Source organism: Ammospiza caudacuta, chromosome 20, assembly GCF_027887145.1.
Source record: "Ammospiza caudacuta isolate bAmmCau1 chromosome 20, bAmmCau1.pri, whole genome shotgun sequence".
Taxonomy (NCBI): Eukaryota; Metazoa; Chordata; class Aves; order Passeriformes; family Passerellidae; genus Ammospiza; species Ammospiza caudacuta.
In genome coordinates this window covers 2,307,540-2,331,927 of record NC_080612.1, presented here as the reverse complement: position 1 = coordinate 2,331,927, position 24,388 = coordinate 2,307,540, and the positions used below count along the sequence as shown (strand labels likewise).

Genomic DNA, 24,388 nt, shown 5'->3' with positions numbered 1-24,388 from the left:
GCTGGGCCACAGCCAAGGGAACAAATCTGGGCCCCCTTTGTGCCAGGCTCGGCCATTTGAACCACGAGCTCTGCTGCTTTCTTTGGGCACACCCAGCCCCGTGGCAAGGTTGTAATTCCAGCCACGCTGAGATTCCAGCACTGAGGAGGCTCCAAGGGAACCTCAGGGACCTCCTGGTGCCCAGGGAGGGCAGAGCCAGGAGCACAGAGGGCCACGCTGCTCACACTTCATTGGGAAGCTTCAGAAATTAATTGGAGTACAAAGTCAGGTCTAATTGATGTTTGTATTGATTGAACTGCTCCAAGTCTTAATTTTGGTTGTAAAACTTCCTTTAAAACAGAGCCATTTATAATTAAGACAGGATCTGTAATTAATGGAGTTTTACACTCATAAAACTGCCTCTCTCATCAGTCTAAATTAAACTCCACATGAAAGTTGGAGCAAATTAAATACAGTAGATGCCAAAACTACTTTCTCTGAACTCTTTGCTATTCTTATTCATGTCAAAACAGAAGAGATGTGAAGGTGTGGAAAAGTGTTGGAAATCCATGTTCGGAGAGGAGACAGAGGGAAGGACACCATGGTCTGTGCCCATCCCGTGCAGGGTGAGCACAGGGACATCCCCATCACCCTCCACACGAGGCAGGAGCCACTTCCCACATTCCAGCTGGAAAATCAATACTTTCATATTTAAAAATTAACATCTTGCCCTTCTTGCACCATTCTAACAAAGAAACCTTCCTGGAGAAGTGTTTTGTTCCACCAGAGTCACACGAGGTCACCACAGCCAAGGGAGGGCTGGCAGAAGTTCCCTTCACGTGCCAGGGGTTATTTAAAACAAGGGTTAATTAAAACAAAAGTTAATTAAAACAAGGGTTAATAAAAACAAGGGTGAAGATGGGCCTGGCCGTGCCCCCAAGTCCCCACTGATGAAACTCCCCAGCTCTGGTAACAGTGGTGGACCAAGTGACTCTTCCCAGCCTGATCCGCTGGAAATCTTTCCAGCCATCAACCACAATATTTACACAGCCCAGACAATTCTGAGCTCGTGGCAAGAAAATAAATCATCGTGGACATATGTACAGAGCTCCAAATTCCCCAATAAATCTGTTTGCCATGTTTGTCTCATCCATATCTAGGTAATTAGTAATTCCCTGCTTTAAATGCCCCCATTTAATTGGGATTGCTGTTTTAGTGGAATATCTTTTCCTTTTCCCAAAAGGGCTATTGCTATTTTTGTACCATAGGCTTTTTCCTGGCTGCCACATTCTGCTCTCCCCACTCAAATTAAAAAAGTCACTGCAGCCCTCAGCAAGTATTTATGGCTCAAAGATTCCTACACACATCCCTGAGCTGCCATCCAGAGAGCTCCTCACAGCTGCCCAGAGTTACCCAGGGCTGTCCCACAGAGCTCCAGGCTCCAGCTGGAGCCCAGGCTGCTCAGCAGCTGTGGGAACCCAGAATGTCCCTCTGGCTGTCCTGAGCAGCCCAGACCCTGCCAGGGGGCTCAGAGACCCTGGCACAGAGCCCAGAACACCTGTGGGTTTGATTATGACCTGTGGAGCAAGTTACCAACCTTATGTGAAGATCAGCAAGCCACAACAGTTAAGTAGAATAATAGTGAAGTTATCACAGGGTGGAAAAGTAGATTTTGGGGTTTTGGGTATGAAGGCTCAGGAGGCAAGATGGAGGGATCTGGGTGTGTCCAGCCTTTCTCCTTCTTCTTCTGGACCTCCATCTTCTGCTGTGATGTTGGCACTTACAGATTGGTTTAGTAGAAGCTCACTGTCTAACATAGGTGATCAGTATTGGGAAGTAACTGTAAACATTGTAGACGTAGTTTTTAGTATAAAGACATAACACCACCCTGGGGACAGGGAGAATGCCGTGGACTGTCTTGCTGAGCTGACCTCGGCAGGACAGATAAATTTTTTTTCATAGATAAGATACAATAAACAACCTTGAGACCAAGAACTGAAGAGCTCTGACCCCTTCTTCAAGCTCCAGGCTGGGAAAAGAAACTTTTGAGCTTTTCTCGAGTCACTCTGACAAGCTACAGACCCCAACAAGGGGGGGGTCTGCCTGGCACTGCCTGTCCCAGTGCCACCCTTTGGGATGACCAGCTGTCCCCTGGGCAGCAGCAGTCAGGGGTTAGGGGCTGGGAAGGGTGAAAGGTGGACAGGAAAGTCCCACAGCTATGTGTGCTTGGCAGGAAGATTTCTGAATGCAGAACCTTAGAATGGAATAGAGATGGAAGCAAGTTTTGATACAGAAGAAAAGAATTGCTGAGCCAGTCTTAGATAACTAAGAATGTTAGTTGGAAAGAGGTTTTATGACTTAGAGCAAAGGATAAACCCATCTCAAACAAAAGATATTTTTGCCAAGCAAAAAGATTCCACAGGCAAACGAGACTGCCGATATTGCAAGTAGAAAAAGGTTTTCAAAAAGCTTTTCAAAAAGGTTTTCAGGTTTTCAAAAAGTCTTTCAGAATTTTGCGCTGCAAGAAAACTAAAAAAACAACTTCTATCTTAAACTGTAACTACTAATTTTTAGTGATTGGAGAACAGTGACATGAATATGGTAATTACAGTAGTTATGATAGGCTGTAGGTCAAAGTTAAGGTATAGATTGGTTCTGGTGTATGAAGATGCTCAGCAAAGAAAAGTCTATAATGCATTGGAACCAAAACCAAAGGGTCTCCAGGCCTGCCTGCAGCTGGAGCTGACAGCTGTGGGCACAGCTCTGTCACCCACGACCCTGGACTGCTGTGACACCTTGGATGTAATAAACTGCATTTTGTATACAATAAACTGCATTCTGTATACAATAAACTGCATTTTGTATACAATAAACTGCATTTTGAAGAGCTACCTGGAGTCCCACATCTCTCATTCAGGCTCTTACCCTTAGGGAAGGCTCAAGGAGTGCTCTGGGTGAGGAACTCTGGCCAGTGCCACAGCAAGGTTCGTCCCCTCCCTGGGGCAGGGTTTGTCCCAGCTGCCCCTGAACAGGCACAGCCAGAGCAGAGCTAGGGCTGATGGAGGGACAGGAGGTGCCTCCCTGAAAGGGTGGGAGGGAAATGCCCAAGCAGCACCAAACCCCTTTGTTTGATCTGTTTTAGACAAACCCAGAGGGGTCTGTGGCCCTCCTGCCTCAGAGCCTCCCTTTCCAGCCCATTCTCTTCATTTCTGCTGCTCTCATCCCATCAAAGCCTCACAGGCCTCGGGAGCAGGAGAGGTAAGGGAATGCAGAGAGTTGATTATTAATGAAGCACATCAATTCTATACTGGTAATTACCCAAAGGGCCAGGTTCAAAGAGCCTCTCTCTGTTCCAGCACTGATTCCCAGCCCAGCCCCTCTCACAGCCAGGCCCACACCAGTGACAAACTGGGCTGGCACTGGGTGTGCGCCCAGGGGCTGAGACCTGCTCAGCCTGCAGAGGCAGGGTGGCAGGGTGAGCTGTGCTCATGGGCAGCTGCACCCCAGAAACCCCCAGGAGGGGATGAGACATCCAATCTTCCAGCACCCAGAAAGGGGAAACTTTCTCTAGGAGCTGATCCCTGAAAGGTTTCTATTAGAATGAGAAATAAACTCTAAGGACACCAGCAGTTGTCTGACTCCTTCAGTGCCAGCCCAGCTCCATGGATGGGAATTTCCCTGCCTCCATCACTGGGATCAGGATTCACATTTGGGAAATACTGCACTTTTTCCTTGGGAGCTGTGAGAGTCTGTCCGAAATATCCCTCATCTGCCTCACGATCGTTACTGGGGACACCATCGAAAAAACAAAACCCCGCATGTCTGCTGATCCTGTAGGGGGAAAGCCATGTGCCTGAGGCCTGAAAGCATTGCTAAGTTATTGTTTTCACAGGTGCATTTGCTGTATGCTACACTGAGCTCACAGGGCACCCTGCCCTTTTGCACAACAGCTCTGGAATCCTCCCCTCCTCTCGGCCTGGCTGTTTGAGCTTTGGGGTGGTCCCCCCCCAGAGGAAGACCCCTCTTGCCCATTCATAACCACTATGACAGACAAGTAGAGATGTAAGAAGCCTCTTCATCATGGGACCCAGACATGAAATCCATGTGTGAGAAGGCACCTCTCACCTTCCAGAGACTGGGACTGAAACCCCCAACTCGGGGGAGGTGTACGGGGGGGGAAGGAAAGCTGCCCAAAGCAAGATGGATGTTACAGGTGCAGGCAGTGGGCCACGAAAACAATGGCTCTCACCTGCTGCCTAACTGGGACTGTGTGTACCCTTATTCTTCCCCCCTGAAGATACAATAAACTGCCTTTGTTTCAATTGCAAAATCCATCCCCCTTCCCCCATTGAAAAAGAGTTTAATTGAGTCCAGATGAACTGTGCCTCTGAGATCTCCCCAAATGTGGCCTGGTGAGCTCCATTGGCTGGGTCCCAAAGGACTCTGCAGTACCATGTTTGGTAGCTATAACCCATTCTTCTTCCTCCCTCTTTTCCCTTATTTTCTCCTTTTTCCCCTGGTTCCCTCCCCAACACATTTTTGCTGTGGTTATTTCAATAAAGGTGCATTTGTTTTGGTTATTGCTGCAAACCCCCTGTGCCGTGTCAGTTTTTTGCACCCTGAGATCACCCCACGAACCATCATGAAGCCTGTTTGTAAGGACAGATTGTGACAGGAGTCACCCAGGCCCTCCCCAGGCTCAGCTCTTCCCTTGGCTGAGCAAACCAGCCCTGCTCCTCCTGAGGAACATCCCATGGGCAGCTGCTCCATGCACAGGAACTCCAGGGATGTGCCACCTTTGGCTTCAAGCACTGATGGGATGGAGGAACAGGAGCTCCCAACACATCATCAGGAGAACTTTCACCTGCCACACCTGGTTCCAGCCCTAACTTATGGGTGAGAAGCTGAAATAATCACCCTAAACAGCTGAAAGCAGCAGCTTCAGCTCTCTGTTCTTGCAGATAGCCCTCAGCAAAGACATCCCCAGAGCAGAAGGATTTAGCCTTTCCCCACAGCAATGACCATGAGGTGTCCCTCAGACTCAGGTGGCACCAGGTGACACCCAGGTGTCACCCAGCCAAGAGCTCTGGCCTGCTGCTCTCTTACAGGGGAAATAAACTGAACCCTTCAATCATTTATAAACTTCTCTCCAAACCCCCCAGAGCTGCTGAGCAGCAGCTCCTGAAGTGAGAGCTGCTGTCTGATCCCATCTCCTTCTGCCAGGCCTGGAGGGACACCTCAGCCTTACTCTCATTGATGGGAGCTGCAGAAATCAAAGCACATTTTCTTATCCAAGGAGGAAAAAAGCAGATTGGAAATGCCAGACCCCATGCAGGACAGCAGGGAACCTGAGGAGAAGCCAGACTTCCCCTCCAGAGCCCTGGATTTTTTTACCACACTCCTGATTTGCCATTTCCTCAGCTCAGACATTCCAGCCTCTCCTTGTGAAAAGTGAGAGCCAGACAAAAGGGAGGATGGGGAATCCAGCAAAGGAAAGCTGTGCAGAAATGAGCTGAATGAACCCTGAAGAAGCCATCAGTTCCATCAACTCAGCCGTTCCCAGAAAGGGGTGGGGAGGGTCCCTCCTGCAGCCCAGCCAAGCCAAACCCTGGGGATTTTCACTGCTGGGCTGGAATGGCCATTCCTGGGCTTGGCCAGAGCCTGGGCTGGCTCCTGGGAGCTCCTCAGGGAGCAATGAAAGCACCTGGGCAGGGCCCTGAGGGCACAGGCGTGGCTCAGGTGTGACCCCAGTGTCCTGGTTTGAGAGGAAGTGAGATTTTTGGGATGCTATGGTCCTGGGGCTCCTCTGCCAGCATGGGAGGAATCCCTGCCCCTCCCTGTCCATCCCTGTCCATCCCTGCACATCCCTGCCCACCCATGCTCTATCCTTGTACATCTCTGCACATACATCCCTGCCCGTCCCTGCCCCTCCCTGCCCATCCTGTCCATCCCTGCCCATCCCTGCCCATCCTGCCCATCCTGCCCATCCCTGTCCATCCCTGCCCATCTTGCCCATCCCTGTCCATCCCATCCCATCCCATCCCATCCCATCCCATCCCATCCCATCCCATCCCATCCCATCCCATCCCATCCCATCCATCCCATCCCTGTCCATCCCTGCACATCTCTGCCCATCCCTGCCCATCCCTGCCCATCCCTGTCCATCCCTTCACATCCCTGCCCATCCATCCCATCTCTGCACATCTCTGCCCATCCCTTCCCATCCCTGCCCATCCCTGCCCATCCCTGCACATCTCTCCCCATCCCATCCCTGCCCATCCCTGCCCATCCCTGGCCCCGCTGCTGTGCCCCTGGCTGGGACAGAACCATCCCAGGCCCTGTGTCCTGCAGAGCTTTCCCCAAAGCAGATCCAGCCTCTCCTGACACCTCATCAGCTCCCAGCCCATGTCCAGGCTGCAAGGAAATGCTTGGATTTGCTCTCTCTGTGGAAGCTGGGAGCTGGCCAGACAAAATCTGCACGTTTGCCACACCTCCAGGGCAGAACTGAGTGAAAAAGCTCAGACTCAAAATGAAACACTTTGTTTTGGACCAGAATGAGAATTCTTTTTTCTGCCATAACTTCCAATTCATGGCAGAAAAATGCAAAAATTCAAATGTGCTGATTTGGCTCAGATTAAAAATAATAGAAAAAAGTAGGGGTATCCATTTACTTTTAAACTCCAATAAAGTGCACAATGCCCTATTTGCAGAGCTGCACTGGGAGGCAGAGCCTGTCCTGGGGCTGTGAACCCTCACTGCAGTCCTTGAAAACAGATTTGTACAATCAGGGACCTTGTTACTGCTGTGCTCCAGAGAGGGAACCTCAGCCCCTCTCATTCCACTTCCCCCAGGAGCAGAGCAGGACTGTGGTGGTGTTCACAGGGTCCCAGGACGAGGGAAGAGATGAGAATCTTGACTGCATGTTTCAGAAGGCTGATTTATTAGTTTATGATACATATTATATTAAAAGAAAATTATATGTTAAAACTATACTAAAGAATAGAAGGAAAGGAAAGGAAAAAGGAAAGGAAAAAGGGAAAGGAAAGGAAAAGGAAAGGAAAAGGAAAAGGAAAAGGAAAGGAAAGGAAAGGAAAGGAAAGGAAAGGAAAGGAAAGGAAAGGAAAGGAAAGGAAAGGAAAGGAAAGGAAAGGAAAGGAAAGGAAAGGAAAGGAAAGGAAAGGAAAGGAAAGGAAAGGATTATAAAATCTTGTGACTGACCAGACTCCCAACACAGCTGAACCTGTGATTGACCATTAATTAGAAACACAAACAGACCAATCACAGACGCACCTGTTGCATTCCACAGCAGCAGATAATTATTGCTTTTCTTTTCCTCTGAGGCTTCTCAGGAGAAAAAAATCCCAGCAAAAAAAAAAAAAAGGATTTTTCATAAAATATGTCTGTGACACAGGACAGACCATCCAGCTGTCTCTATTTTCTCCTTTTGCCTCCTGCAGCACTGGAATCACATTTCCAAAGCAGTGACCAAGCTGCACTGAGTGCTGGGCAGTGCATCCCTCAGAGACACTCAGAGCTGTGCTGTGAGGAACCCAACAAAGGAGCAATGATGAGGAGGACTCCACTGATATCAGAAGGCTAATTAATTACTTTATTTTACTATATTATTCTATACATCTAAACTGAACCTGCCAAGCACCCAACCCTGCACACACTGCACAGAGCTCATGACTGTCACCCAACAGTCCTGACACACACATGTCATAGCCATCCTTTATGGAAAATCCTTTCCTTAGGATTTTTCCTCCTGAGAATCTGGGAGGCCTCAGGAACAAAATGTAAACATTGATTATCTGCTGCTGTGGAATGCAACAGGGGCATCTGGGATTGGTCTCATGGTGTTGTTTCTAATTAATGGCCAATCACAGTCAGCTGGCTCGGACTCTCTGGTCAGTCACAAGATTTTATTATAATTTTCCATTCCATTCTCTTTCTTTGCTAACTTTCTGATGAAATCCTTTCTTCTATTCTTTAGTGTAGTTTTAGTATATAATTTTCTTTTAATATAAAATATATCATAAAATAATAAATCAAGCCTTCTGAAACATGGAGTCAAGATTCTCATCTCTTCCTTCATCCTAGGGATCCTCAAACACCACCACACACACACACACACACACACACACACACCTGGCCCTGACAGGCCAAGGAAACAAAACCCCATAACTGTGGGTAAACAATCTCCATATTGCATTCTACTTTGGCACAACACAGGCACAGCAAATGAGATAAGAATTGTTTTTCCTTTCTCTGAGGTTCAGAGAATGCAAAACCCAGAAATATTCCTGGGAAGAATTGTGCCTTGCTTTTCTCTGTGAAGAGAAATGTGGGGCTACACACGCTGGCAAAGGCAGCTCCTGTTCCAAAGGCAGAAATTTCTGTGTCCCTGCCCAGCAAAATCCTCTCCTCATGTGCCAAGGGAGGAATTACTGAGCACAAAACTGCTCCAAGGCTTTTGTACCTCTGGGAAGTAGCAGCAATTCCCATCAGTTCCAGAGCCCCTCCCTGCCTGTGAAAAGTGCATATGATATGGCTGCACGCAGATATTTACTGTATTTATTTTGTTGTATTGATTAGTAGTGCTCTATTAACACTTTAATAGTATAGTAAATGTAGTTTTGTAGCTAAAAGATAACTTTTGTAGTTAAAATAGGAACTATGTATGTGGGATATTTTTTTAAGAAAGGAGTGAGGTACTCACACCAGATAGCAGTCACAGGACACCTGAATCTTTCAGAGAAAGAGAATTTATTGCTCCATTATCAGAAGAAATGAACTTCTTCCCACCTTGCTCAGCCACGAAGATGCAGTCTGGATTCAGAGGCAGAAGCTGACACTGCCCAGACAGAATCCTGTGTTTGAATGGAATTTATGCATCGTGTATGAGGTGTATGAATATACAACAGGCTGTTGCTTTTAAGGGTTAATCCTCTGTTAACGTGGGTCCTTTTTTGGGCTTATTTTGCCCAGAAAGAGGTACCCAGACTGTCCCTAACTCTTTGTTTCTATTGTCTCATATCGTCCTAATCTGAATTGTCCAAATTATTATTACTCTAATTATATTGTTAATTTATAACCATTTTATTATCATTAAACTTATAAATTTTTAAATAAACAAGTGATTGGTGTTTTTCACACTGCCCCTGCCTGCCCAGGGCTGTTCACACAATCTCACGCCCTGGATTAGATTTTGTTGAAAGGAAAATAATGAGATTTGTGTTTCCTCACAAATTAAAAAGAAATTGCCCAACAGAATAATCCTAAAGTACGAAATACTGCCTCATCCCAGATGTTTCTAATAGGCTTGTGTTCTAATGGCTTATTTAGAGAGACTTTTCCTAAATGACATCTTAATGATGTGCATTCAGGACCATGAGACACAAATATAATTCACTACCAAAGCTTGGGGCTTTTCTTTCTTTTGTTCATTTTTTTTTTCTCAGAATTGTTATCAAAATAAAGGAGACATTTTCAGAAAGCTTTTGTGCTGTTCTGCACTAGTAAAGAGTGAAAATTCCAAATGTGAATGGTTTTGGGAGCTTTTTTCTTGCTCTTCCTTGGCTCTAGCTGCCTGCGGCCCTTGAGCAGCTCCCAGCTTGTCCAGCCCATCCCAGTTCCAGCCAGGTTTGGCTCCCAGCTGCTTTTCCCCACTGGTGAATGTGCCAGGACTGCAGCCCTGGGCGCTGAGCCCACCATCTCCTGCCCTGTCACTCTGAGTGCTGCTCCATGTGATGCTCATGAGGGTCCTGCCCCAGCACTGCCACTGTCCCTCCCTTTTGTCCCTCCCAGCTGGGCCCAGGCCACCAGAGCTCCATGGAGGGGGTGAACAGGACACCAAGGCAGACAGAGAGGTCCTGGCTCAGCTCATGCCCCAAACCCCACCTGGACAATGCCCCAGAGAGGCCCTGGCCAGCCCTCCCTGCCCAGCATCCCCCAGCCAGGAGGGAGGGCAGGACCTGGGACTGAGCTCAGCCTGCCAAAACCACGGCTCAGCCTCAACTCATTTCATTTGGAGAGAGAGCAACACCTGAGCCAGGCTGGCACCAGCCCTGGGAGCTGCAGTGCTCTCACCCTGCAGTGACTGAGGGCTCCCAGAGCGCTCCAAAGCTGCAGCTCCTGCCTGGCCCTGGGAGCTCTGCTGCTCTCCCTGTGCCCCTAGGCATTGTCTGTGCCCCTGGGCATTCCCTGTGCCCCTGGGCATTGTCTGTGTCCCTGGGCATTGTCTGTGCCCCGGGCATTGTCTGTGTCCCTGGGCATTCCCTGTGCCCCTGAACATTCCCCGTGCCTCTGGGCATTCCCTGTGCCCTGGACATTCCCTGTGCCAATGAACATTGTCTGTGCCCCTGGTTGCTCCCTGTGCCCACAAACATTCCCTGTGCCCATGAACATTCCCTGTGCCCATGAACATTCCTCATGCCCCTGGGCACTCCCTGTGTCCCTGTTCCCTCCTGGTACCAGGGTTAGACCAGGCAGCAGAAGGGGCTGAGCCCTCCTGTTCCTCCCTGCTGTTCCCAGAGCATCCTTGTCCCTCACAGCCCTGTGGTGGCCCTGCAGCCCTGCCCAGCCCTGGCAGCACCAGGGTCCTGGCACAGGGGCACCCCATGGATGGGTGTCCAAGGTTTCCAAGGGCTCCTGCAGATCCACAGGAGATGGAGAGCAGCCCTGCCTGCTGGACTCCTGCTCCATCCCTGGCCCTGGGCCCGTCTGCCTGCAGGGTGATGGGTCCAGGGACAGCTGGACAGGGCTCTGGAACAGCAAATCCAGGGCTGGAGGTAGCAGCTCCTCTCAGCTCCTCCCCAGCTCCAAACCCTCTGCTCCCTCCCAGCCATCCTGGGGCACAGTTCCATCCCCTGGGGCACAGCTCCATCTCCCCCGTTCCTCCTCTCCTGCCTCCCCCAGCTCTGCCCTTTTGGGAACATGCAGTGCAGATCCTGGGGCAGCATCCTTGCACAATCCAGCTCATGAACCCAGCCCTGGCACCTCTTCCCATCTGAGCTGAGCTGAGGAGTCTCAGGAGCCACGGCTGGGCAAGGGGAGCTGGCAAACACAGGATTCCAGCCAGGAGAGGACACCCAGGTTTGATTCCAGTCAGAGGACACCCAGGTTTCATTCCCAATTTGCTGACACCCCGCTGCTGGCTCCACACCCTGCTCACTGTGCCAGGGCCTGGCCTCAGGACAGGAAAGGCACTTTGTGGCCCACAGGGACATGGGGACAGCACTGCAGTGTCCCCAGCAGAGCCCTGGGGTGCTGGATGTTCCCTGGAGCAGCAGGGCTGGGATCCTGCAGTGCCAGGGCTCTGTCCCCACCCCAAACCAGGAGCACTGACCTGGACACCTGGGGCTGACCCAAAGGCTCTGCTCCAGTGGCCTCACCTGGGGAAAGCCCTGCAAAGGCACCAGTGAGACCCTCTCTGTCACTGGTATTCTGTCCCTGCCACTGCCTCAGGACCTGGTGCCACCCCCGTGTCACCAGCAGGGACCACAGGGACACTGGGGAGTCCAGGCAAAGCCACTGCTGGTGGGGAGCAGCAGCCACAGAGCGGCTCTGGCAGCTCCCAAGCCTGGGGCAGCTTCTCCCCCTCCCCAAATCCCAGTAAACTGAGGCACAGAGACATCAGTGACAGCCAAAAGATCCCAGTGAAGGATGAGCAGGGATCTGTCCTTCTGCTTCTCCAGTGTACACACAACCCCTGAACCCCCTTATTTGGGGGAAAACCTATTTCTGAACTCTCCCCTGTGCAGATCAGTGGGGTTTGCAGGGGTTTGTGCCTTGGGGAGGAGGCTGCTCTCAGGATTCTGCTGGGCTGGGTGTTGGGGAAGATGAAACAGGAAAGCCTTATTAATATGATTGCCTGGCAAAAGATTTTGAGAATATAGAAACTATAAGTGAGATTGAAATGAAAGCAAGCTTTGAGATCCCTCAGTTACTGAACAACTGGAAAACAATGGTGTGGCCAGCTGAAGATAATCCCCTTTTGATGGAACAACACCCTCTGCTTGCAGACAGGCCCAAGGGCCAGGGCAGACCCTACAGCTTGGCAGAAGGGGCCCAAAGAGGAGTTTTTAGTGTTTAAAATGTAACACAGTATGGTAATGTAATGATTCTTACAGGCTGTACGTAAATGCTATGGGATTTGTATCTTGTACTAGATTGGTTAGTGAGAATTAGAGTATTCAACACAGAAGATGATTTATTGTATTGTAACGGGAACTTCACTCTCTTAGTGCTTTTACTCTCCACCCTCTCATCCTCTCTCCCCCTCTCTTCTCTCAGCCTGCTCTGAGCTGTGTTTGGCAGCTCCCAGCAGGGCCCTGCCCCCAGGCCCTTTGCAATAAACCCCAGGTTCCTGACCTGGCTGCAGAGATCTCTGCTCCCCATCCATCCCCACAGTCCTGCCCCGCAACACTCCCACAGCTGGGCTTGGTTACAGCTGGTGTGCTGAAGTGGATGTCACCTCCTGGCTAGAATCCTTGTCCCCACAGCCCCAGGGACACCTGGCACTGCACTGCCCCACCAGGACCCCCTCCAGGCCCTGCAGGGTTCTGAATCAGGATAATTAAAGATGGATCTGCAAATGCCAGCCCTGAGACCCTGTCTGAGTGGGCAGAGCCCTGCAGCCCCCTGGGCCCCTCTGCCCACCCAGGGCTGCCCTGCTGGGACCCCCCAGAGCCCTCCTGTGCCAGCTCCTGCCCTGCAGCTTGGGCAGCCCCTGTCCAGCCTCCCTGAGCTCCTGAGCACTGAGAGAGGCCCCAGGAACTGAAATAAAGCGTGAGCTATTAGCTCAGCACTCAGTGCCACCAAGGGATGCCTAAGGCAGCTCAAATCCAGGGAAAAGGGCAGGTTTGTGCCTCTGCCTGTGCAGTTAAATGGGAAGAAATGGCTTTTCAGAGGGATTTTTGTCAGAATTCAGGACATCCCTCTGGCTGTCCTGGATTGCCTGAACCCCTGCCAGGGGGCTCAAAGACCCTGGCACAGAGCCCAAGACCCCTGTGCCTTTGGTTATGATCCATGGAAAAAATTACCAGCCTTATATGAGGATCTGCAAGCCATGAAAGTTTAAGTAGAATAATAGTTAGTTTGTCACAGGGTGAAAAATAGATTTTTTGGGGTTTTTAGAATGGGGGTTCAGGGGGCAAGATGGAGGAATCTGGATGTGTTCTGTCCTTCTTCTTCTTGGCCTCCATCTTCTGCTGTGATGTTGGCACTTTTGGATTGGTTTAGAGTAGAAGCTCACTGTCTAACATGGGTGATAGGTATTGGGAAGTTATGGTAAATAATGTACACATAGTTTTAGTATAAAAAGATAACACCGCACTGGGGCAGGGACTATGCCTCTGTCTGACCTGCTGAATGGACTTCAGCAGGCCAGAGAAAGAATTTTATAGATAAGATACAATAAACAACTTCAAGAACGAGAATAGAAGAGTTCTGCCTCCTTCTTCAACTGCCAACCTAGAAACAGAGACTTTCTAACACATCTCAAAGTCACTGTGACCAGCAGAAGTCCCAAGAGATTTTCAGCTGGGGACCAATGCTCGAGTCCCCAGGGCTGCTGTGCCTTCTGCAGCACTGAGGCCTCTCCAGGGCCTCTCTCCTGTGCCCAGGATGGACAATTCCCACCTAATCCCAAGGAGAGGCCCTTTATGGGGTGGGAGTGATGCCCCACATCTGTTCTGTGGCACTGCCAGCCCTGCCCAGCCCCAAAAGCCTTGGGCAGGAACTGCCTTTGCCAGGGAAAGATGCTCTGGACAGACTGACCCCATCCCAAGGGATCCCTGGGAGCTGGGCCAGCAGGAATGATGTGCACAGTAGATAATGTGCAGGAATGATGTGTCTGGGACCTGGCTGGGTGTGCACAACACACCAACACCTCCCTGAATGCACAGCTCTGCCCCTCCTGCAAAATGGGGGACACAGAAGCACACAGCCTCCAGGGAATGTCCAAGGAATGTCCAGGGAATGCTGAGGGGATGTCCAGGGAATGTCCAGGAAATGTCCAGGGAATGCCCAGAGAATGTGCAGGGAATGTCCAAGGAATGTCCAAGGAATGTGCAGGGAATGTCCAGGGAATGTCCAAGGAATGTCCAGGGAATGTCCAGGGAATGTGCAAGGAATGTGCAGGGAATGTCCAGAGACTGTCCAGGGAATGTCCAGGGAATGTCCACGGAATGTCCAGGGACCGTCCAAGGAATGTCCAAGGAATGTCCAGGGGATGTCCAGGGAATGTCCAGGGAATGTCCAGGGAATGTCCAGGGGATGTCCAAGGAATGTCCAAGGAATGTCCAGGGGATGTCCAGGGAATGTGCAAGGAATGTGCAAGGAATGTCCAGAGAATGTCCAGGGAATCACCAGGGAATGTCCAGGGGATGTCCAAGGAATGTCCAGGTAATGTCCAGAGAATGTCAGGGGATGTGCAGGGACTGTCCAGGGAATGTCCAGGGAATCCCCAGCTCTGGGCTGCAGGAGCCCCATCCCAGGCAGTGCCCCAGCCCAGCAGAGCAATAAGGCAGCAGGTGAGGATGAGACCCCTGTTGGCATCCAGGAACACTTCCTGCAATAGCAGGGACTTGCTAAACCCAGCTTTAGCACCAGGGACTGAAGGACTTGTAAAATTAATGATCCAGCCTAGGAGCTTGCATCAAAAATTAAAAATCCCTATTAACAATTGGATAAACGTGTCACAGCAAGCTTGAAATGCCTGTTAGGGCAGTTTAGCTCCTGATGTGGATTTGCTCCATTGCCATGGCCAGAGGGCACACAGGCAGTGAGTTCCCAGCCCCAGGAGCATCAGCCTGGCAGGATCCATGGAATGCCAGGGAGCACCTCTGCTCAGAGACACCCACAGCAGCCCAAAAGGAGCTGCACCCAGGCACTGTTTGGATCCCTCTCCCCAAATCCATCCTTTTCCAGCTCAGACAAGCTCCATCTCCACTACAGCAATCCAGGAGTTCTCCAGCCCTGCCCAAGGATATCTGAACATCCCCCCAGTAGCTCCCTGTCTCACCAGCCTGTTCCCAAACTGTGTCAGCAAAGCTGGATCTCAAACCATCCCCTTAATTGTTGTCCAGATGGTGTCCCTGTCATTTTAATTTGTTGGCAGCCAATCCCATTTTATTTGTGCTCTCTTGCTGCAAGGACTCTTTCCTTGGAGCTGCTGCTGCCTGTTCCTGCATTTTGGGGGCAGGGAGTGCAGGTGACAGGGACAGGGGCTGTGGGCAGGGGGAGCAGAGCCCTGAGCTGGGTTTGTTCCCCTGGAAAATCAACCTGCCACAGTCCAGCTTCCTTGTACAGGGCTTGGGGTGTAAAGGAGAATGGAAATGCTTCTTGTTCTGGGAGTACAAGAAGTATTTCCATTCCAAAGGAAGGAATGGAGGGTGGCAGAAAGCTTTGGGTGGGGGAAGATTTCTGCCACCCTCCTGCTGAGAAGCTCCAGAGCTCAGAGCTCATCCCCTGTTGGGGAAGATGAAACAGGAAAGCCTTATTAATATGATTGCCTGGCAAAAGACTTTGAGAATACAGAAACTATAAGTGAGATTGAAATGAAAGCAAGCTTTGAGATCCCTCAGTTACTGAACAACTGGAAAACAATGGTGTGGCCAGCTGAAGGTGATCCCCTTTTGATGGAACAACACCCTCTGCTTGCAGACAGGCCCAAGGGTCAGAGCAGACCCCACAGCTTGGCAGAAGGGGCCCAAAGAGGAGTTTTTAGTGTTTAAAATGTAACACAGTATGGTAATGTAATGATTCTTACAGGCTGTACGTAAATGCTATAGGATTTGTATCTTGTACTAGATTGGTTAGTGAGAATTAGAATATTCAACACAGAAGAAGTTTATTGTATTGTAACGGGAACTTCACTCTCTTACCCCTTTTACTCTCTCACCCTCTCATCCTCTCTGCCCCTCTCTCCTCTCAGCCTGCTCTGAGCTGTGTTTGGCAGCTCCCAGCAGGGCCCTGCCCCCAGGCCCTTTGCAATAAACCCCAAGTTCCTGACCTGGCTGCAGAGATCTCTGCTCTCTGTCCATCCCCACTGTCCTGCCCCGATGCTCCTACACTCCCCAGCTCCAGTGGTCCTGACGGCAAAGCAGCAGCTCAGACCCTCAGAGCCTGGGATTCCTCTGCAGCCCCCTGTGCTCCCACCCTTTGGCTGGCACACACTGCCCTGCCTGTCTGGGGGGAAGTGATGCCAATTCCAGGGACAAAGAGCTCTCCTGGAGGCTGAGGGAAGGTTGGTGGTGCTGGAAGTGTCTGTGGCACACAAGACCCCACTGCCACAGGGAGCATTCCCAAAGGGAGCTCAGGACAATGGAGCTGTGCTGGGCAGGGCCTCCCCTCAGCAATGCTGGAGGCTCCTGATGGGACAGAGCACAGGGAATGACCCCAAAACCTCTGCAGGAGGATCCTTGCAGCCCCTCAGGGCTGAGCAGTCCCAGCTCCAGGGACAGGGACTCACCCCTTCCCCACCCAAGAACTGTCTGGAGCAAATGAGAACCTGCAGCCCAAGAATTCCTGCAGAATTCCCTGTGAGGGTGGGCAGGCCCTGGCACAGGGTGCCCAGAGCAGCTGGGGCTGCCCCTGGATCCCTGGCAGTGCCCAAGGCCAGGCTGGACAGGGCTGGGAGCAGCCTGGGACAGTGGGAGGTGCCCCTGCCCCCACGGGGTGGGCTTTGAGGTCCCTTCCAACCCAAACCTTTGTAGGATTCTGTGATCCTCAGAACATCACACCAGATTTTACCGTTTCTTTAGGGAGGCTCCTTCATACCTGGATCTCCCAAGTCTCAAGGAAATCCACTCTGGAATTCCAAGCTGTAGCTGGAAAATTGGCAGAAGGAGCTCAGCAGAAGGGACAGACAGAGCTGCCCCTGTCCCCAGCAGCCTGGCCATGGTGCTGCTAGTTTGATATTCAGGGACACAAAACCCCATCACAGCTCAATAGCAGACAGAAATAATTCCATTTCCAGCCTCTCACAGCACAACACTGGGGATGAACCTCCCTTGGAAGAGCTCTGGGAAACAGCAAATGAGCTTTACACAGTCCCAGGCACTGCAGGAATGCTTGCAGGGCTTGCACTGAGCTCTTGGGGAGCTGGGCAGGGATCCATGCCTAGAGCATCTCCTAGCCCAAGACAATTTCTTTTCTTTTTCCTTTCCCCTTTCCTTTTCCCTTTCCTTTTCCCTTTCCTTTTCCCTTTCCTTTTCCCTTTCCTTTTCTCTCCTCTCCTCTCCTCTCCTCTCCTCTCCTCTCCTCTCCTCTCCTCTCCTCTCCTCTCCTCTCCTCTCCTCTCCTCTCCTCTCCTCTCCTCTCCTCTCCTCTCCTCTCCTCTCCTCTCCTCTCCTCTCCTCTCCTCTCCTCTCCTCTCCTCTCCTCTCCTCTCCTCTCCTCTCCTCTCCTCTCCTCTCCTCTCCTCTCCCCTCCTCTCCTCTCCTCTCCTCTCCTCTCCCCTCCCCTCCCCTCCTTTCCCCTCCTTTCCCCTTTCCCAGGTGTTTTCCCCTCCCTGAGCCCAGCAGGCTCAGCCTGTTTCTCTCCATGACTCAGCCCTGACTAATGCCTCTCCCCTGGCTCTCCTCCTGCTCCTGTTGCCTGGATCCCACCTGGCACACAGAGATAACCACTCAATCCCTCAGGGAAGGCTGGAGGGACTCTCCCTGTCCTTTCCCCTCTCCCACCTGTGCCCACCTGCAGGCTGGCAGTGCCAGGGAAGGCTCAGCCTCTGCAGAGGGGCAGGAGCTGGGGCACAGGGAACCTCACTGAGCCCTCCTGGACACAGCACAGCCCCAGCTGTGAGCAGCCCCAGCCTCCTGGCTCACAGGGCTGTGTCAGATAACAGCCCCAGAGGAGCCTGGCTGGGGACAGAGCCCTGCAGGACACGGCCCCTCCCTGCCAGGGCCCCCAGCACCCAGGAGTGTCACCAGAGGTGTCACCAGAGGAGGGTGATAGCCTGACCTGGGCTGGCTTTCAGAGGCTGGGGTAGGATGGCACAGCTGTGTTGGTGATTTTGGGCCATTTTATCCGGGGTGTGTGACCCCAGAGTGTCCCCAGTGTCCCTACAGTGTCCCCAGCCCTGCTCCTGGGGCTGCAGCCCCCCCAGCCCCTTGGCACTGCCTGGGTTACTGCCAGCAGGAGGCAGCTGCTGATCCCACTCCATGTGCAGCAGCTCTCAGCCAGGACCCCGAAATTCACTCGGGAGCTGCTTCCAGTGACTCAGGAGCTGCTCAGGGATGTCTTCTCCAGCCAGGAAAGAGAGACCAGCTGGGAGCTGCTGCCAGAGGGGAGATGCTGGGAAGAAGCAGCAGGAATCAGGCACCTACTGTGGTTTGTAATCCATGAGGATGGAGAAGCCTCCTGGTGAGGGAAGTCCCCACATTCCTGCCCTGTGTTCCTCCTGCAGCCCCTTTCCCTGTGCTCTGCTCACACCTTCAGCTCAGCCAGGACAGCCCTGGCACTGCCACCCTCCTTGGGGGCTGTGCTGTGACCTTGGCACACTCTGCACAGCTCCTGAAAGGTGCCTGTGCTCAGCTGGGGCTGGGCTCTGTCTCCAGCAGCACTGACACAACCAGAGCACACAGCCTCAGGCTGCACCAAGAGAAATACAGGTTGGATATCAGGAAAAAGTTTCTCACAGAAAGAGTGATAAAGTTCTGGAATGGCTGCCTGGGGAGGTGGTGGAGTCCCCATTCCTGGGTGTGTTTAACAAAGCCTGGATGTGGCTCTGGGTGCCAGGAATTAGCTGAGCTGTTGGGGCTGGGTTGGACTCTGTGATCTTTGAGGTCTCTTCCAACCCAGTCATTCTGTGAATTCTGTGAATCTGTACAAATCCCAAAAATCTCCCCCAGTCTAGAAGAAACCCCACAGACACCCCAGCCCCACCTGAGGCAGGAGCTCCCTGGGTGAGGCAGCAGAAGCCAGCACTGGCCTGCAGCAACATCTCCTCCTGCTGATTCCCAAGGCACCTGGCTCAGGTGAGGATTTATTGGGATGCCTGCCTGGGCAAATGCTGCTGCCATGCTTCACATTTGGGTTTCTCTGCAAGGCCCCACTTGCATCTCCCCCCAAGCCTGCTTATCATGCATGTGCCTCCCTTCAGGTGAGATTTGTCACATTCCCACTCTGGAAATGTTTTTCCCTCCTGACAATACCCTTTAGATAGTGCCTGTGGAGGTGGATGACTCAAGCTTGACATGATTATTTCCATCCAGCATTTTTTATTAAAAATACTCCTGGTGGTTCAGAACGTGAGGACAGGGGCTGCCTTGAAAGGGATGTGGAAAGCTCAGAGTCTGCACAAACTGTGCCATGATTTCATGTCAACCAACAAGAGCCAGAAAATCTGTGTAAAACAGCCCCTCCCAGCCCAAATTTATCCTTTCATGCATAGAAACCTCCAAGCACATGGCACTAACATCCACTCCAGACCCCTCCACCCCTCAGAGCCAGGTTATGGTGCCACTTCCAGACCTGGGCTGGCTTTCAGAGGCAGGGTTAGGGTGGCACAGCTGTGTTGGTGATTTTACACAGGGTGTGTGACCCCAGAGTGTCCCCAGCCCATCTCCTGATCTCCCTGTTCTCCTCCAGCCCCAGCTGCAGCTGAATCAGGGAGAACTCCTGGCTATTCCCTGTGGGATGAGCTGGGAGCGGGGTCAGGCTGCAGCACCATCCCCTGCAGGATCCCAGAAACCCTTCCCAAGGGAACAGTGCTGACACACACACAGCCAGACACAGAAAAAACAGAAATCTGCTGGAAAGAACCCAACAGATCAGGCACTTGTTGGAGCCTTGAGTGCAGAGGAACGTTATAGAAAATTCCCAGTGACTCCTTCAGCTCCAAACCTATCATAATTTAATCTGTGTGACTGGAATTTCTCAATAGGCTGGAACTCCCTCAGGACCAAAATCTCATTGAAAAAGAAACCAAGGAGAATTTTGGCATCTATTCCCCAGCCTGGAAGATGAAATGCAAATCTGTTATTGGCATCGAGCTCTCACAGCTTGATCCATCCACAGAGCTCCAATAGCCTGACATTAACTTCTCAAGGAAGAACATTTTGTTACTCATCCTCAGACAGTTTATGCTTAAAGGCAGAAAGACTAATTCTGTTTGGGGTTTGGGCAGTGAACCTTCCCCAATTACCAGCACAGTCAGGCACTGATCTGGTATTAGAGACAAAACACAGGGAGATGGAGACTGCTGACTTCATTTTAAATATAAATTCCAGAGGCTGAACACTGCTGGCACATGGAGAAGCATCTCCAGCTTCTCCTGCTGCCCTGGCTTTGAATCGGTCTGGTGCCCTGGCTTTGAATCGATCTGGTGCCATGGCTTTGAATCGATCTGGTGCCATGCTGTGTGTGCAGGTGGAGATGAGCTGAGGTGGAGCTCGGAGCTGTGCTGGAGCTGGGACATCCTCATGGCAAAGGCACAAGGTGTGGGGTGTGGACAAGAATGGACCCTCATTCACATTCTCACGGCAAGGGCACAAGGAGGGGTGTGGACAAGAATGGACCCTCATTGGAGCCTGCGCTCGGCAGGCAGGGATAGATGGATGCTGAGGTGCAGAGCTGTGTCCGGGCTCCGGAGTGAGGGGACACAGCGATGCCCCTGCAGTGGGACACGGACTGGCGGCTCTCGGCTGCTCCTTCCCCAGGGCGGCTCCTCCACACCCCATTGCCCTCATTTCCCTCGTTTGCCGTTCATTACCGGCGGCGATCCGCGGCTCCGGAGCGCGGGTTCTCCCGGGGCCGGGCCGGGCCGGGCCGGGCCGGGCTGGGCTGCAGCTCCTCCCGCGGGCAGAGCCGCGCCCGAGGCTCCGGGATCCGCTGGGATCGGGACAGCAGGACAGGGATTGAGGCTGGATTCCCTTCCTTCACCCAGCACAGTCCGGTTCCCTTCTCTGACCCAGCACAGCCCGGTTCCCTTCCCTTCTCTGACCCAGCCCAGCCCACTTCTCTGATCCAGCACGGCCCGATTCGGTTCTCTGACCCAGCCCTGTTCCCTTCTCTTACCCAGCTCAGCACATTTCCCTTCCCTGACCCAGCACAACCCAGTTCCCTCTCCCAGCCCAGCCCAGTTCCCTTCCCTGCCCCAGCCCAGCCCAGTTCTCTCACCTAGCACAGTCCATTTCCCTTCTCTGGCCCAGTACAGCCCGGTTCCTCTCCCTTCTCTCACCCAGCCCATTTCCCTCACCCAGCACAGCCCGGTTCCCTTCCCTTCTCTCTCACCCAGCCCAGCCCGGTTACCTTCTCTGACCCAGCTCGGCACATTTCCATTCCCTGACCCAACCCAATCTGGTTCCTTTCCCTGACCCAGCCCAGTCCAGTTCTCTCACCTAGCACAGTCATTTCCCTTCCCTTCTCTGACCCAGCCCAGCCCATTTCCTTCACCCAGCACAGCCCGATTCCCTGACCCAGCCCAATCCAGTTCCTTTCCCTGACCCAGCCCAGCTCGGTTCTCTCACCTAGGGCAGTCCATTTCCCTTCTCTGCCCCAGCCCAGCCCGGTTCCCTGCCCCAGCCCAGTTTCCATGCAGACGGGACGGGGGAAGCAGAGCAGGGACGAGCAGAACAAGGATGAGCATCCCCCGAGCATCCACCGTGCCCTGCCCAGCCCTGCCAGGGCTTCCAGCCCCGGGGCCACTCAAAGCAGCTCCTGACAGGTCTCTGCAAATCCAGCAGGCAATTCCAGCAGCCGTGCTTTAATGGGGACAGCACCGCCAGAAAATCCTCGTTTCTGCAGGAGCTCCTCCTGCCTCAGTGTGCTCAGCAGCCCCCTGGCCCCACCCAAGACAGGCCAAACCTGTGCCATGCTCTTGGCATCTCTGGGGTGAGTGAGGGGAGGTTGAGCCAGCTCAGTTCAGCTGAACTCAAACCTGCAAGCCAAGCTCCAGGCAAGAGCCCAGAATGTCACCTTGGCAGTGCTGGGGCTCCTGGCTCTGGGCTAAGCTGCACTGAAGTGGTTTCTCAGGCTGTCTCTCACCTGAGCTGTGTCCTCACACCCTCACTGGGAAGAGGAAAACACTGTTGGTACCTGAGCTAAACTCATGTAAAGCTCCCAAACCCAAATCCAAAGGCTCTGAGGTGGAAAGGCTGGGAAATGAAGGTTTGATTTACCAAAGCACACAAGAAAAGGGGCAGGGTGGTCAGAAATGTTGGCCTCCTGTTTCTTCAAAATGCCTCCAGCCTTTGGAGTTCCACTTTGCACCCTTCCCTTGATCCTTCCCTTAAAAAGTTCTCCATGGAGGCCCCTGATTGTGACCATGGCTTGTACCAAGTGTCCACTGGAGAGCAGACCAAGAGCTCCAATTCATTCCACAATACTCAACAACATTAATTATTTAACTCAGGTTAAGCCACAAATCCTCTACAAAAGAGATCTGAATCAGATGGGGACCTGAAGCTTTACCTGGCCACACATCCCAGGCCAGGGCAGAGAGGATGAACAGCAGCAGTTCCAAGGGTAATGATGGGATCCTCCAGGCAGCACGTGTGGACACCCTTCCTGATGGCCCATGCCAGACTAGGGCTGCTCTGTGCTCCCTACCACTGATCTGGAAAATGGAATTTTAAAGCTCTTTCCATCTTCTTATGCCACAAGCCACCTCCATGCATCTTCTTCTAGACATGGAGAGGAACCTCCCTTTGGGAAGGCCCCAAAGCAAATGAGGCTTGGTGGGAAGGACAGACTCAGCTCTGCAGGGCCCCAGGGAAGGCTAAAGACACCTCTGGGGCAATATGACCCTAAATTTTCTCATTTTTCCATAAAATGCAGGCTTAAGGTTTAAAAAAGCTGCAGAAGGACAAAAGCTAAGACTAAAATCACTCCATAGCTCCCAGCACAACTTTGGTCAGGGATGTTCTCTATGTCCCTGATCTGCTGAGCCATCACACTTCTTGTCACCTTCATATTTTCTGCAAAATCCCTTTGCCCAGGATTTGTCTCCTGGGAAGCCGCGAAGCCTCAGAGAAAAAGAAAAACAATTTTATCTCATTTGCTTCTCCTGTGCTGTGCTCATGTGGAATGTGTTTGGAGATTGTTTACCCACAGGTGATTGTTCCATTGGATTCTGCTGTGAGTTGATTTCACTCTTTGGCCAATCAGGGCCAAGCTGTGTTGGGGCTATGGAGAGAGTCAGGAGTTTTCATTGTTATCTTTTTAGCATTCTGTAAGTAACCTTTCTGTATTCTTTAGTATAGTATAGTTTAGCATTCTTTATATAATATAGTATCATAAAATAATAAATTAGCCTGCAAGAACATGGAGTCAGATTCATCATTCCTTCCTGCCATGGGGGTCCCTGCAAATACAATCACTTCCCAGGTGCCTCCTTGCACCAGGGCCAGGTGCAGTGAGCCCATCCCAGCCCAGCCCAGCCCATCCAGCCCCACTCACCATCCAGCTCCTCCACAGAGATGTTGGCCAGCTGCTCGCTGTCGCTGCCAGCCGAGAGCGAGCGGTTCAGGTAATTGCCCTTGTACAACAAGCCAGCTGTCACATGGTGGAATGGCATCTTCTCCCTGCCACCAAAACAGGAAAAGAGAGGGGTATTGTGGTTATCTGCCTTTGTGTCATGGGATGAAGCAAAAGCTGGAGGGAACAGAGGCTGTGTCGGGACCCAGGACATTGCTCTGAATGCCCTGAGTGATTTGAGACCCTGGCACAGAGTCACAAACACCTTTGCCTTCAATTTTAACTTATAGAAACAATTACCAACTTTGTGTGAAGATTCACAAGCCACAAGGGTTTGAATAGAATGATAGTGAATTTGTCACAGGGTGAAAAAGTAGAATTTTTGGGATTTAGAATGGGGGTTCAAGAGGCAAGACGGAGGAATCTGAGCATCTCCTGACTTTCTTTTTCTTCTTCTTGTCCTCCATCATCTGCTGTGATGGTGACACTTCTGGATTGGTTTAGAGACAGACTGTCTAACATAGGTGATAGGTATTGGAAAATTATTGTAAATAAAGTACACCCAGTTCTTAGTATAAAAAGCCAACAGCACCCCAAGGGCAGGGACTGTGCCACAACCCGAGCTGCTGGACAGATCTCAGCAGGTCAGAGACAGAATGGAACAGATCAGAGAAAATAAACAACCTTGGAAAGCAGAGCTGCAGAATCCTGACTTCTTTAGTCACAGAACTGGGAAAAAAGAGACTTTAATGCCTCAGGGGTCATTCCAGCAACACCAAAGCTGAGAGGGCTGGAGCAGCAGCCCAGGTGCGTGTGAGAGGGGTGGGCTGAGCTCAGAGCCGGGCTCTGCGGCTGAAGGAACAAACAGCAAAGCAGCTGCAGCCTCTGGCCACTGGAGAGGAGTGAGGGCAGCCAGAGCAGCGGAGCATTGGGGAACAGGATTGCCCAGCACTGAGCCTGCAGAGCTCAGCCTTAGTAATGATTACAG

General features: G+C 51.8%; 1 protein-coding gene across 1 annotated transcript in view; it reads right to left on the bottom strand.

Annotated features, from left to right (window-relative positions):
- Positions 1 to 23,503, bottom strand: part of CALN1 (calneuron 1) — a 120,041-nt gene extending 96,538 nt beyond the window's left edge. The window contains exon 1 of the mRNA XM_058817856.1: positions 23,383 to 23,503. Coding sequence (XP_058673839.1) covers positions 23,383 to 23,500 — 118 coding nt within the window. The 5' untranslated portion in view covers positions 23,501 to 23,503. The remainder of the gene's footprint in view (positions 1 to 23,382) is intronic.
- Between the last annotated feature and the right edge of the window lie 885 nt (positions 23,504 to 24,388).